General features: G+C 38.3%; 1 protein-coding gene across 1 annotated transcript; it reads right to left on the reverse strand.

Moving 5' to 3' along the window:
- Nucleotides 1-1,973: 1,973 nt before the first annotated feature.
- On the reverse strand, nt 1,974-13,195 carry GMII (golgi alpha-mannosidase II). Its single transcript, XM_088940822.1, has 4 exons — nt 12,383-13,195; nt 11,655-11,804; nt 9,907-9,939; nt 1,974-5,226 (listed from the first exon to the last, which is right to left on the reverse strand). Exons 1-4 carry the CDS (start codon nt 12,938-12,940, stop codon nt 2,488-2,490), a joined length of 3,480 nt encoding a protein of 1,159 aa, XP_088796948.1. The 5' UTR covers nt 12,941-13,195; the 3' UTR covers nt 1,974-2,487.

Raw genomic sequence — 13,195 nt, forward strand, 5'->3', positions numbered from 1 at the left:
GGCCCGAGCCTGACCCTCATAAAAAGCCTGGGCTGGAGCCTGAGCCTGAAATTTAGCCCATGCTGTTACTATTGCTGAAGCGGCTGAATAGAGAAAAATTATAAATAAAAAAATAAAAAATATATATATTAAATTATAAATATATATATATATATATATTTCAATAAATATTATATTATTTATATATTTTATATAATATATAAAATACACATTACGTATTTTATAAAATATATAATGCTGAATTGGGCTGGATTTTTTTGACAAATCTCAAGCCCGGCCCGAAACACAATCAGGCTTACTGTGTTAGGCCTGAGGTTATGCCCATGGCCCTAATTACATGACCAAGCCCGACCGGAGTGCGGGCCAGGCCATCAGGCTACCCGGCCCATGAACAGGTCTAGTTACAAACAAACAGATGCAAAATTGAACTGGGTACAAAATTTATATTCACTTCAGATTTGCAATGCAAACAAACGGAACCCTAAGGACAACTTTTTCCCCTGGAGGAGCTAATTTTGAGTTTATTTTTAGTTTTAACTTTATTATCTATATAAAATTTCTATTTTCTTTGGTATGCTTATGCCTTTATAGATCTTAATCCCAAGCATGTGTCATTTCCTAAATGTCTCATATTAGGGGTGTAATCAAGCCAAGTTGAATGAGAATCAAGCTGGAGCCCGACTAAAAAACTTTGAGCTCGAAACTCAACTCAAATTCGATTGAGTTTTTAAGTTTCCAGCTTGAACTCTACTTGAGTCAATACTTGCGAGCTACTCAAGCTCAAATCAAGCTGATTATAAATTAATCAATATTAAACATATTAAAAATAAAAGCATATTAGAAAACTTGAGTTGAGTTAAAGAAAAAAATTATAGATAAATTAGCACTATAAATACTATAAATAAAAACGTATTATGAAAACCAATTACTATTTATTTATTTATTTGTATTATAAATAAGTTAGTGTCAAAACATTAATATCTATTTACATTATAAATACAAATATATTAAAAATCACTTTATTATAAACTTGATTAGGCTCACAAGCCATTTGAGTCGGGTATTGTAAAGCCTGAACTACTCGGCTGGACTAACTGCTTGACTCGAATTGAGCTCAACTCAAGTTTGATTACTCCGAGCTGAGTTCTAGGGCTTAGTGAGATGAGCTAAAATCGCTAACGGAGGGTCTGGGCTTGACCAATTTCAAGCATTGACAGTTAAATGAAGCCTTCTTATACTGGCTTTAGTGTTTGCCACATCAATATAGTAATACAGAAAGTAAAAGATTTCCAGCATGATCACTCTCCTAATCTCCTTTTAGCAGCTGGTGTCAGACTGCCAGTCTATGGCATGGTTTTCAAAACCGGACTGGACTAGATGATCAGACCAGAAAAACCGGGAATCAGTCATCTGACCGGTTCTGTTTTCACCCTAAAACAGTTTTTTTTCTTAAAACCATTGATTTTGGTCAGTAAACCACTGAATCGGTCGGTTAACTGTTCAAATGGTTGACTGTTTTCCGATTTTTTTTTATTTTATGTCAGAATGGACTGACTGTTCAGGTCGAATGGTCGGACCGTTCGAACTGGTAACCGGACCCCTGACCGGTTCCATCACCAGATCATTTTTAAAAACCATGGTCTATGGAGCTGGCACGGAGCAAGATGTTATGAGCTGGGCAGAGCTGACATGGATCTCGTTTGACAATTGGATCGGGTTTAGATTGAGATGAGGTCATTAGCCTTCTACAATTGGTCTAGCCACTCTTTTGTTTACCTCTGCATATATAAAACCCACCACATAACAAGTCGAGACCATAGTATTGAACCGCTGCTGCAAGGTAAAGGTCATATCTCTAGCCTCTTCAACAATACAATCCCCTAGCATTGAACTAATCTGGTTGGGACAAGCACCATCGTTCTTAGGCAAATGCATGCCCTTTCGACAGTTGATCGTTTCCAGGAATAAAATGCTTCAGGAAAAGCATTGATATCACATAACTATCTGTGTAACAAAACACTACTAATTACAGCATATATATTATTCCATGACTTCCTGTTTGAAGTACGCAGGATCAAACAAAATGCTCAACAAAGAAAAAGAAGGGACTAGCAAAAACAGGTCGTCATTTTCCTACTACATTTCCCGCAGGTACGACTGCCGATGTGTCCCAAACCTTTTGCAGCAGCAAAGGCTTCTTACTAGGTCCCCAAAAAAAATTATGCATTTCATAAGAATCGTCTGTTACCAATCTTCTGGGCAAGGCCTCACTATTTATACAATAGACTCGCAGCCTACATCTTCAGACAATCCATGAAAGGGGGGGATAAAGCTGGTAACTCTGAGATCTCCAATTGAACTTAGTACAGCACAAGGAAGAAATAGTGTAACCTTTCTTGCACAAGGTTGGAAAATGGTCTCATTTCAGTCAATCGGCAAGTTACTCCGCCAATGGTGGCAATCAGCAGCAAAAAGGAGACAATCACCTCATTGTTGTTGGGGCCTCAACTCTAGTTTGTAAGCTTGTATTTCCATGGGAGATATGAGAACATGCCCATCTTGTGCAACATCTCCAAACTGCTCAACGTACCCAAGCATTTCTGTATCATCGTGTAAAAGATTTAAGGAAGTTGCCCTTGCATTCAGGACTGCAAAATCCTTGAACATGTAGAACAGATTAACAGGTTCTTCGGCTATATTTGAACACTGGGATCTCCCCTTCCGACAGTAGGCAGAATCCCACTGCCGCCTCTGTAAGGTTAAAACAAATCTCGAGTCCCCAACGTGATGCTGGGAGTATTTTAAGGGCTGTGGTACTTTAAAGCTCACAATGTGCACATCACATGGTAAGGGAGCTGCCAAAGGAGAGACGGATCTTGGTGGCTTCTGGACAGATGCTTTCTGTGGTTTCTTAGCAATGAATGCCTGCATTGGGTAGTTCAGGTGGGCTCCAACACAATGGGAGAGAAGGGAAGGATTGAATGGAAGGAAAGTAGAATTTTTGTTTGAAATAGATGAGATATTAGACTCCCTGAGGATATGAAAGATTACATTCATTGGATGGTTATCCAACACTCCTTGTCCAAGACCACGGCCATCATCTGTGACTAAACGGCGGTCCATCATAATCTCAAGCCAACCATTTTTAAGGCTTGCCACACCCAAAGATTGTCGTGTGTGGACAGAGAACCGTTGACCACTTGAATCCTGCATGAAGGCAAGAGAAGGCATTGGGTAGTAATTTCCTTGCAGAGGGATTTTATCATAAGTCTCTCTCCGGCTCATCTGAAAACCGTTTAAATCAGAATAGAAAACCCGTTTATTGTCAAGATCTGTTCTGAACCTAACTATCAGTTCTTTGTCATTGAAGTTCGAACCAAGGAGCTCAACATGGTATTCCTTCTCTATGACAAATTCCTGAATTGTGCTCTCTCCATCATAGACACGGGTGCTATGGGAGATTGGAGCTTTGTCCCATGTCGTCTTTGGATAAGAGTAAAATTCCTGCATCAGGTGGCCCTCTGATATCACAACCTGTCCTCCAGCTTGACAAATAGGTAGAGACTCACCATTGGGTCTGAATATATAGGCCCCTCCCGAGCTTGAGTACATACCTAATTCTTCTCCCACTACTGTTTGGGACCTATCTGCATAGCTAATTTTCTGCAACAAACCAAGCTTGACATCAAAGGTGAGTATCTGATGTCGGTTCCGGATTTCTGCTGTGTCACCATCTAATTTTGTGCAAGTATATGGAGTAGGGCAAAGTAAGTTTTTAGAATAAGTGAAAATTTTTAGTTTGGCTGGTTTAGCCTTTTCACATCCAACAAACCCATTAGCAATATAATAGGTTTGCAACCCCATAGCAGGAACAGAAGCTTGCCAATGCAATCGATGCCTCCCAGTAAAAATCTTGTCCTCGTTGTGCTCCCACTCTGGAGAGACTTGGCTTTGCACACACGAATAATTTGAATCTAGTACAGTTACACCCGGCCTATCAACAATAACCATCACAATTTCATTCCTTGTTTGCTCCAGTGGATTAAAGAAGACAACCGACTGTGCACTCCCTTCTGGAGCACTGATTGCCCTATGGACTGGCTGGGCATCATATCTTGATCGGACCTGCTCTGACTCAAACAAGGAAGGATTTTGATCTGATTTCTCATGGTGGATCCCTAGTAGTACTTCAACAGCTTTAGACATGAAAACTTGCAGGTCCTGTAGAGAAGCATGCATGCGAGATCCGTAGTCTGTAACTACATGATCTCTAGCAGTACCTGTAACACCATCATGATGCTGAAAAAGAGCTAGATTCCTCCTTGCTGCTGTCAACTTGTAGGAGAAGCTAGTGGGGAACTTTTCACACTGTGACCTCTGACAATATCCTAGCAATAATGCCATCATCATTTCTGATGCACGCAGAGTCTGTTCCAGTACTCGATCAACTGCTTTAAAGAAGGGCCTAGAGACATAGTAGCCACTCCAGTAGTCCTTTCCTCGATCAGCATATGTAAAGAAATCACCAGACAGAGAGGGGAGCCCCCCAATCTGGGCAGAACCAACCTCTCCAGGACGGGAATAATTTATTCTCTCTACCTCCTCACGAAGGGTTTGGAAGTAATCTTCAAGAGTGCCAAATTTTGCTTCAGCATTTAAGCTGGGATTAGAATTGATATAATCAAACAACATCTGGTAATTTCTGAACTGAGCTTCCGCTTCATCAATGCTGATATAACGAAAATCATCCCCAAGAGGAACAAGAAGTGTATTTGTTCTGTATAAAGTCGATTTTTTCTTGTACTGATCTAATAACAGCAGTGCTCTCTCCTGAACATTGCTTTGGTCAGTTTCAACAGGATGGCTCCCCCATGGGCAAAGTTCATAAAGAAAACTACGTGTTCGAGCAAAGTCAAACTGACAACAGATAGCAGGCTCAGGCCCACAAGTGTGTGGGATATCATAAGAATAAAAGGGCATCATATGTACAAATATATCAGTTGTTTCCTCAGCATCCCAGCTCTGTCGCCATATATACTCCAAATTCTGGTGCAGGGCAAGTTCCTTCTTCAGCTCATAGTGAGTCCTCTGTATAAGCATGTTCTCAAAACCCATACGACGTAACAAATATGCCATGGTAGCTGAGTAACCAAATGGATCTATTGCCCAGGCATTCTTGGGAATAACTCCAATGGTGTCATTTAACCACATATTGCCTTCTGTCATCTGACACATAAAAGTATACAGAGAAAACTTAAAGATATATTAAATAGAGGAAGCAATATTAGATCCTTGCAAGGTTCAAAAACAAGGTGCACATTTCCTTAGAGACCAGTACCAGTGAGATCATGCATTATGTGTTTCACCACTTTTCATGGTACATTATCCAAGACATACAGATATCAACAGCTATCTTCAAATTTCAAATCAATTTTGAACTCATACCACCTAAAAGCAACTTCTTAAGCTAGTTGGCTACAGATGGACCGCTCCGGATAATATGTTGGATTGTCTTCAACAGCGACAAGGCAAAGGTCTGAATAGAAGAGGTAAGGTTTATTGGCAAACAGTGCTGCATGCGGTGCTTTGGGGTGTTTGGGAGGAAAAGAATAATCATTTGTTTGATAATAAGGCCAAATCTCAGGATGAGTTAATTTCCCACATTACTTATTATTGTAATTTGTGGGCTTCCAGTTCTGATCTGTTCAAAGACATCTCAGTAAGTGACAATAAGAGTACTTACAATTTCCTGTTCTCTTCCCCAACTCCCCCACCTATTTCCCAAAGCCCAATTGTTAGACGGGAAGAAGGAATGACTCTGAGCTTCGATGGAAGTGATTCAGGAAACTCCAGTGTAGCTGGTATAGGAGACTTAAAGCGATGATAGGAGAAACATCTGCTGGGTTTATAGCGGACCATTGGAACTGCTGACTTTACTAAAGGTGAACTGATGGCTGCCCTCATGGGAATTTGATTAGTTAACAGCTTGGGCATCACCATTTGGAACCTAACCATCCCCCTCCCTTGGGAATGAAATCCCATTTCAGCTGATTCCAATTCCTGTTCGAACCAAACAGACTATGGGAATAGACCATTCCGATTCCAATACCGAGGGATTGGGATTTCGATTCCAGTTCTGATTATGAACCAAAGGGGCCCTAATATGGTTAGGGGAGCAAGAGGCTGGGCCGTGGAGTCTTAAGTCATTTTCTGGAGGAGGAGAGGGATTTATTGGATCTCATGAATGTAAATCTGCATTCCAAGGGACCTAAACTCTGTAGCAGATGGTTTAGCTAAGATTGGTGCTAACTTAGATGTTTAGGCTACCTCCTGTGTAATCTCTTGGGGTTTCCCCTAGACTGTTTATACATCTCCTCATGTACCTCTTTTTTCTTAATGAATTTCAGTTACTTTCTCTCAAAAAAGAACAACTCCAAAGAAATAATTCACAATATTGCAGCAGCTTGACATCATAAATGTGCATAGAAAGGTTTCAGAACATCACATGCCAAGTTTCAACACTGTTTAAAAAATAAAGTGTCAATTAAAACAACTATGAACACTGTGCAACAGTATTATCTAATTCACAATATTCATCCAGCTTCCATTTGGTCATACATAAAATTAAGGATAACAAACTTTATTCTTTTATTTATTAATCAATAAAGTGACTAATTATTGATGAAAAAATGAAAAACAATAAATGATCTGACCAGAATATGCTATTTTACAACATTTGATTGCATTAAAGTGGCACATTTTCCAGAAAGTGAATAGCTTGTAGGAAAATAGCATTCCTTCAAATTTTCCATAAGCCATTTCTCAAACAGACAGTTGGTCATTCAATTCATGGCCATGGATAGAATCTTAATTGCTAATCATTTAAAGCACAGAGGGTTCACTAGTATGTGCTACAAGTGTGAAGAGGCAGAGGAATATCATTTGTTCATTTCATGCAAGGTGGCTGATTTTTGTTGGCGCTTCTTTCAGCTCTCTTTGGGGTTAGATATTGTCAGCCTAGTTCTTCAGGGGAGATTTTCTCAAGTTGGCTGAGTTTCAGGGTAGCAAAAAGAAGATAGGATTAGCTGAACACAATAGCTGTTCGGCAGGCTGTGCAACCAATGGTAACACCCCACGCCAGACATAAAATACATGGGCCCACAATAATTCAACCTTTCACTGTGGGCCCCATGTATTTTATGACTGACGTGGAGTATTATCATTGGTTCCACAGCCATCACATTCAGCTAATCTGAACAAAGCAAAAAGGATACAATTTGCTGGAGTTGCTTTCGGTTTGCAATCTGTTGGGGAATTTGAAAGGAGAGGAATGGAAGATTTTTTTTAAGATAAGTTTTGAAGTATTGAAAGAGTGTTGGCAGATGTTAGCAGAACAGTAGTGGACTGGGTGCTGGTGTTGCCAGAATTTGCTCAGATTTCAGGATCAAAAGTAGGAGAAAATATTTGGCAGTGTTAGAAATGCTAAATGTAGCTCCCTTGAGTGTCTATCAATAGTTGTAATTCTGGGTGCTGCCTCAACACCTAAATTAGATGTACTCAATCTTTTTCTTCTAATAAAATTTCTTTTTATGTTGTTACAAAAAAATCAGATTTCATGATACTCGTATATTTCATTATTTCCCACTTATTCAGGTTGTCCATCAACATCATCTAAGCCTTTCTATATGGGATCAGCTACATGAATCCTGTTCTGTTCAATACCACAGCCAACCACCTCAAGAGCTAACCTATGATACCCAGGTACAGATTTGAACATGAATATTGGAAATGGGGACATGATTCTCAATTTCCTAAAATCCTGAGCATGGATATGATACCCATGCAATATGCTTATAAATGTCATGCTTTTATATCTAGTTTTTTGAATCTCAATGTCATTTATCAAGGATTATGTCCTGCCAAATTTACATTTGCAGATTCTTTAAAAGTATAATTTATTAAAACATACCATTTTTACATATTTTGAAAGTGTTAATACTATAGAGTAAATCTACAAGTGGTCATCCAATATCTGGTTGGTTTCATGTACAAGGATCAAAATTTCGCAACATATCAGCCGATACATATTGTATCAACAGGCTACTGATTCTCCAACTCTAACCAGTTTCAGAGAGTAGGCAGGCCTAAGCCCAACCCCTGAACCCCTTTTTTGGGGGGGTGGGGGGCTAAAAAAGTTACGGTCAGTCAAAACACCCAATATGCAGGTTTATGCGTCTCAGGTATATTGATACTTTGAACCTTGATATCCAACACCAGTACACTAGGCATGCAGGTATCATAGTTGCCAAGGCAATGCCTAGGTGAAAAGGCGCCCTGGGAGGCTCACCTTGCCTAATCGTCAAGCAGTTCTGTACATTTTGTTATAAGTAAAATACTTTTATATTCTTAATTTGTTGAGATTATAATTATAAAATAGACATTTTTTTATAAATAATTATAAAATAGACATTATTAAACTAAAATATTCATTTGTGTATATATACTATTTTTTTTCTTATTTTTTAGGGTTTAATCAACACATACATTGTAAATGCTGTATTGAACCTCAAAGACTTCAAAACCTGAACCAATACTGTATTGAACCTCAAAAACTCCAAAACCTGAACCAATAAGTACAGAAGAACTTAAAATTTTTTCTTCCACCTTTTCTTTTCTTCATTCCTATAACAAAAATAGGGATTCAGCCCCTATATTTTTTAATTTTCTTTTCTTTCTTCTTTTTCTTCTTGTGAATACATTGATTTTCTATACTCTAACATGAAGTTTATACTTTTCTTATGAAAATTATGGATAATTTTTTTTATCAATAAGGTAAGGATAATTATTAAGGAAGTATGGTTATGGAACCTAGGGAACTACCCTAGGATATATGTTTTTTACTTAAAAAATCCATTGCCTAGGTGACACCTTGGTGAATTAAAAACTATGGCAGGTATCATAGCTTCCAATAAGAAAAAGCCTAAGGAAACAGCAAATTCCCCAGTCCGATAAGAAAATGAAAACACATCAGCACAGACTCGAACACAACCCCATAACTTATACTTTGACTGAACACCACCTCTTTCCTTTCCCATTCCTCTAGATTCCCTGGCTCCAACTCCTCAACCCCCTTTTGTTACAGTTTAGCAAAACAGAGATTACATCCTCCAAACCAGCCAGCACATCCTTTCCAGAACAAACCATCTGTCTCCCCAATCTCAGCATCAAATGTCAGAGACTTCTGCTCATTTGTTCAATGACTCCCATGTCTCTCTCAACCATTGTTTTAGCTGCTGCTTGTGTAACACTTTTTTGGGAAAAGGTAAAGTATAATTTCATTATAAAAGAGGGAACAAAAACAACCCCAAGGAATGTGGACTACTCATTGTTTTGCGCTATCTTGTAGGTTCTTATCTTTGTTTGTTATCTTTCGGTGGGTGAGTTAAGAAAGCTTATCTCCCCTAATTCTGTATCGCTGTATCTATTTCTTCTTCAATTAAAAAAAGTTGTGAGTTATTGATCAAAAAGATGAAGGATTACTCGTGTAACATGTTATGATGGCACTGGTCCACGTCCACCTTTGAACCCAAACTGCCCCCTCCCAAAAGGAAAAAAAGAAAGGCATAATAACATCAATACTTATTTTGTATAATATGGATAATTTATTTTTGCATATAATAATTAACTTCTCCGTATGCACTCTATAATTCATTATATTCTATCAGATGCATTCGCACCAATTGCCAAATGTGCCAATTAGAATAGAACTTGCTATCTAAGTCAACACCACAAGCCATCAATAGAGAGGGATCAAAATCCATAGCTTGGCCACTTGAAATGGTCATGTAATGAATTTTGAAACAATTAGCCATTAAAAAAACAGATTGGAAAGCTCTTCAAAGATACCTGCTCAATGATGGCAAAGTAATGTGAATTAGCCTGCAAAAGAGAACACACATATTAAACACGATAAACTTCCTTGAAGAAAATATTTTAGGACACATAATTAACTGCATATCCAAAGGTAGTGAAAACCTACTTTCCTCCTTATATGCAAATACATTTTTAAAGAATACAGATATTATTCCTTAAAAATGCCGATAATATTAAGTTGCACAGTACCATAGCCAGAACAGCCAATTACTAAGTTGGGGTGGTTATATCTAACTGAGTTGGGAAAAGAAAAAACACCTAAGCAATTAGTTGCAAACTTAGAAGAACTTCACCGTAGAGTTCTAACAATTAATGAAAAATGTGCCCAGCTTCATATAATTATATTACTTATCTACAATAGGTTTTCAGCAAAACTCACAAAGCATTGTGATGTTAATTTTAGTACTCTAATGGTGCTGAGAAGAAAAACTGAAGAACTAACCCTTCTGGGTCTGATCCCAGCTTGTATGTTTTTTGAGTTGAATAAAATTACTTTAACTTTTCGAAAAAAAAAAATTTACTATTTCAAAGGTTTGTTACTTTGTTAGTAGATAATCACAGGAAGAAGATCAATAGCACCAAATGGCTCCACTGGTTATGGTTCTGATGGTATTGACTCCACTATGATCCTCCACTGTGATCCTATTAATCGGGACACCAGGATAAGAATTTTAGATAAGGCTGCAGTTTTTTCTATGTAAAGGGAGCAGAAGGAATTAAGTCAAGAAGCATAAGTGACATTTGTTGGATTGGAAATTTTTTGTGTATCTTATGGTGAAACAAATTGGGCCTAAATGTATTGATCCATAAACAGAGGAACCAGGATTTAGTGCAGAAGCCTGCTAGGAAACAAATTTAATTCCTCTTATAAGAATCATGAGTCTTCTACACTAATTATACATCTATGAAGAGGACAATAAGATGAAAGACGCAGTCAATATTTCTTATTGTTTCACAGATCTTCACTAAAGATTGGTCATTGCAAGGCCTATTAAACGGCAATCAGTAACTATTTGGTTCCTCCTTTTGGTCATAGTTCAACTTGCAAAAGTATAGTTGAGGTGACAAACTAAGTTGCAGTTTTAAACTTTAATCCCTTTCTAATTATCAAAAAAAAAAAAAAAAAAAACTCTAACCCCTTTCCCAGTAGATGAGCTCGGACCAGGCCTCCCAACTCATAATTTTAGCATAGCATGCCAGCAACTTGAGTTTTGGGCTTGGTCCAGAGGTGGCAACACCTATGTAGGCACCATTGCTTCTAATCTTCTGAGCAGGGATTAATAATATCAATATAATACACCCAATTGTATCAGTATTGGTGCACCCAAATACACTTCGATACATCAACACAGAAGTATTTTAAAACTTTTAAAACATCCTTGCTCCTGAGGCATTTTTTACATCAGTCCTTGCTTCTGAGTTAGGATTAGGATGCATTGAGATCAAAATATATATGACATCAGCAGGATGCAGAATAGGTTGAACAGTGGCTTTTTTTTTCTTTTGATAATAGAAAAAGAGAATAGAAAATAAAACAGAGTGGCAAAACAGGATTTATGTAGCAGACCCCATATAGTTGGGATAAGGCATGGGTTGAAGAGAAGCAGACTAATTAATCAGAAAATGCAGGGAACTAGTTATGATCTAAACCACCATATGAGAGAGACAAATCTAAGAGCAAAAAATTCTCATATTTAAGTATGATAACATGTATTGGTTACCTCATCGTTCATAACCCAGCCACCTCCAACAATTTCTAACTGTCCATTCTTGACTAAATTGATGAATGCTTCCCTTTTCTCTTGGGAGGCATCCTTCCACCATCTCTCCAAATATGACATCTCTTCCCATATAAATTTCCGGCGGTCATCCTACAAATCCAAATTAAAACAATCTTCAGAAACCTAAAAACTCAGTATACCTTCTTTGAACATGTCATTTATTGAAAAATCAAAAGACACCGACAACATTGATTCCATTTCAACAATCAGTGACTACAAACTATTGCATCAATCCTGCAAAGCATTCCACTTTTATCATATCAATTTCTCTACATTAGAAAACCCCGCAAGGGAGTCGACAGGAAAAAAAATGTAAAAGGAATAAAAAATGATAGCACTTAGATTCACCAATTCCAATCTAATTATTCAAGAAAACACCCAAATTAAAATGTAGTTAAGAGCAATTCCAGGACCACATGAAATGAAAGATCTATATCAAAAATTAGTTGCACGTTACACTAATTATGCTTGATTAATCAGTTATAAGACAATTCATTAAGAGTAGCAGAAATTAGATGGAAAACAGTTGCCCGCTACAGTAATCTAAAGAGTACTTCGATCCGTTATAGAACATTTCATTTCATTTCGATCCAATGATCTGTTATAAGGCAAATCATTGAAAAGGTTTTGCCTGTTACATTAACATATAGAGTTAAATTCGCATTTACCTTGGAAAGAGCGTCAACAATAGTATCCAATATACGGCGCGACTGCAGTTCATAGTACTCCTCGACAGTCATCTTCCAACCGGGATCATTATGAGAATGAGGAACCACAAAAACCTTCAATTTCTCAGAATCCCACTCATTTCCTTTGTAAGTGACCCTCCAGCCTTGCTTCCATGGTCCTCCATCGATATCCAAGAATTGGATCTTATCGTACAGATCCTTCGTCGTAATATCGACCATGGCCCCAGAAGCGAATTCACTTGGGATGTTGGGCAAAGCGGGCTTCCGATAAGCAGGTTTTCTGGGTTTGGGGAAACGATAATTCCTGGGCTTAAAATGAGAAGATAGGGGTCTTGGGATACCATAGCGAAGGACGGCGGCTATGAAGAAGATAAGAGAGATCGAGAGACCGATTGTAAAGAAGTTAGCGAAAATGAGATCTCGGAGAGAGCTTCTTCTCCTTGACTTCCTGGGAAGCTTTGGTTTAGGGCTCGACAGCGGGAGCAAAGAGTTTAACGAACTCCCCCGCCGGTTGCTGCTGGTGTTGAAGAAGGCCATCGAAGTTCAAGTATCAGCACCGGTGCTGGTTCAGCTGCATGTACAGTCTTCTGTCTCTCCAACCTCCTCCACACTGACTTTAAGCTAGTCTTCCTCTCCCTTTCTGGCTTTTCCTTTTATTTTTATTTTTCTATTTTCTTTCCTCTTTTGATTGGAATGGAGCAGCTTCGAAGGAAAGAAAATGAGCATTTATGCTTGAACGGCCTCGTTAGAAAAGTGTACTGGAAATAGATGTTCGAATCCCTCCAATTATCC

Source organism: Nelumbo lutea, chromosome 4 (assembly GCF_056320005.1).
Source record: "Nelumbo lutea isolate HS-2025 chromosome 4, American lotus-T2T, whole genome shotgun sequence".
In the NCBI taxonomy this organism is placed as follows: domain Eukaryota; kingdom Viridiplantae; phylum Streptophyta; class Magnoliopsida; order Proteales; family Nelumbonaceae; genus Nelumbo; species Nelumbo lutea.

What these genes read in the sequence shown, in the direction of transcription:
- GMII (XM_088940822.1), bottom strand. Translation starts at nt 12,940, where the DNA reads ATGGCCTTCTTCAACACCAGCAGCAACCGGCGGGGGAGTTCGTTAAAC. An exon ending in GCTGGGTTATGAACGATGAG is followed by an intron (nt 9,940 to 11,654) that starts GTAACCAATACA and finishes TCTCTTTTGCAG; the next exon opens with GCTAATTCACATTACTTTGC. An exon ending in ACTTTGCCATCATTGAGCAG is followed by an intron (nt 5,227 to 9,906) that starts GTATCTTTGAAG and finishes TTTATGTGTCAG; the next exon opens with ATGACAGAAGGCAATATGTG.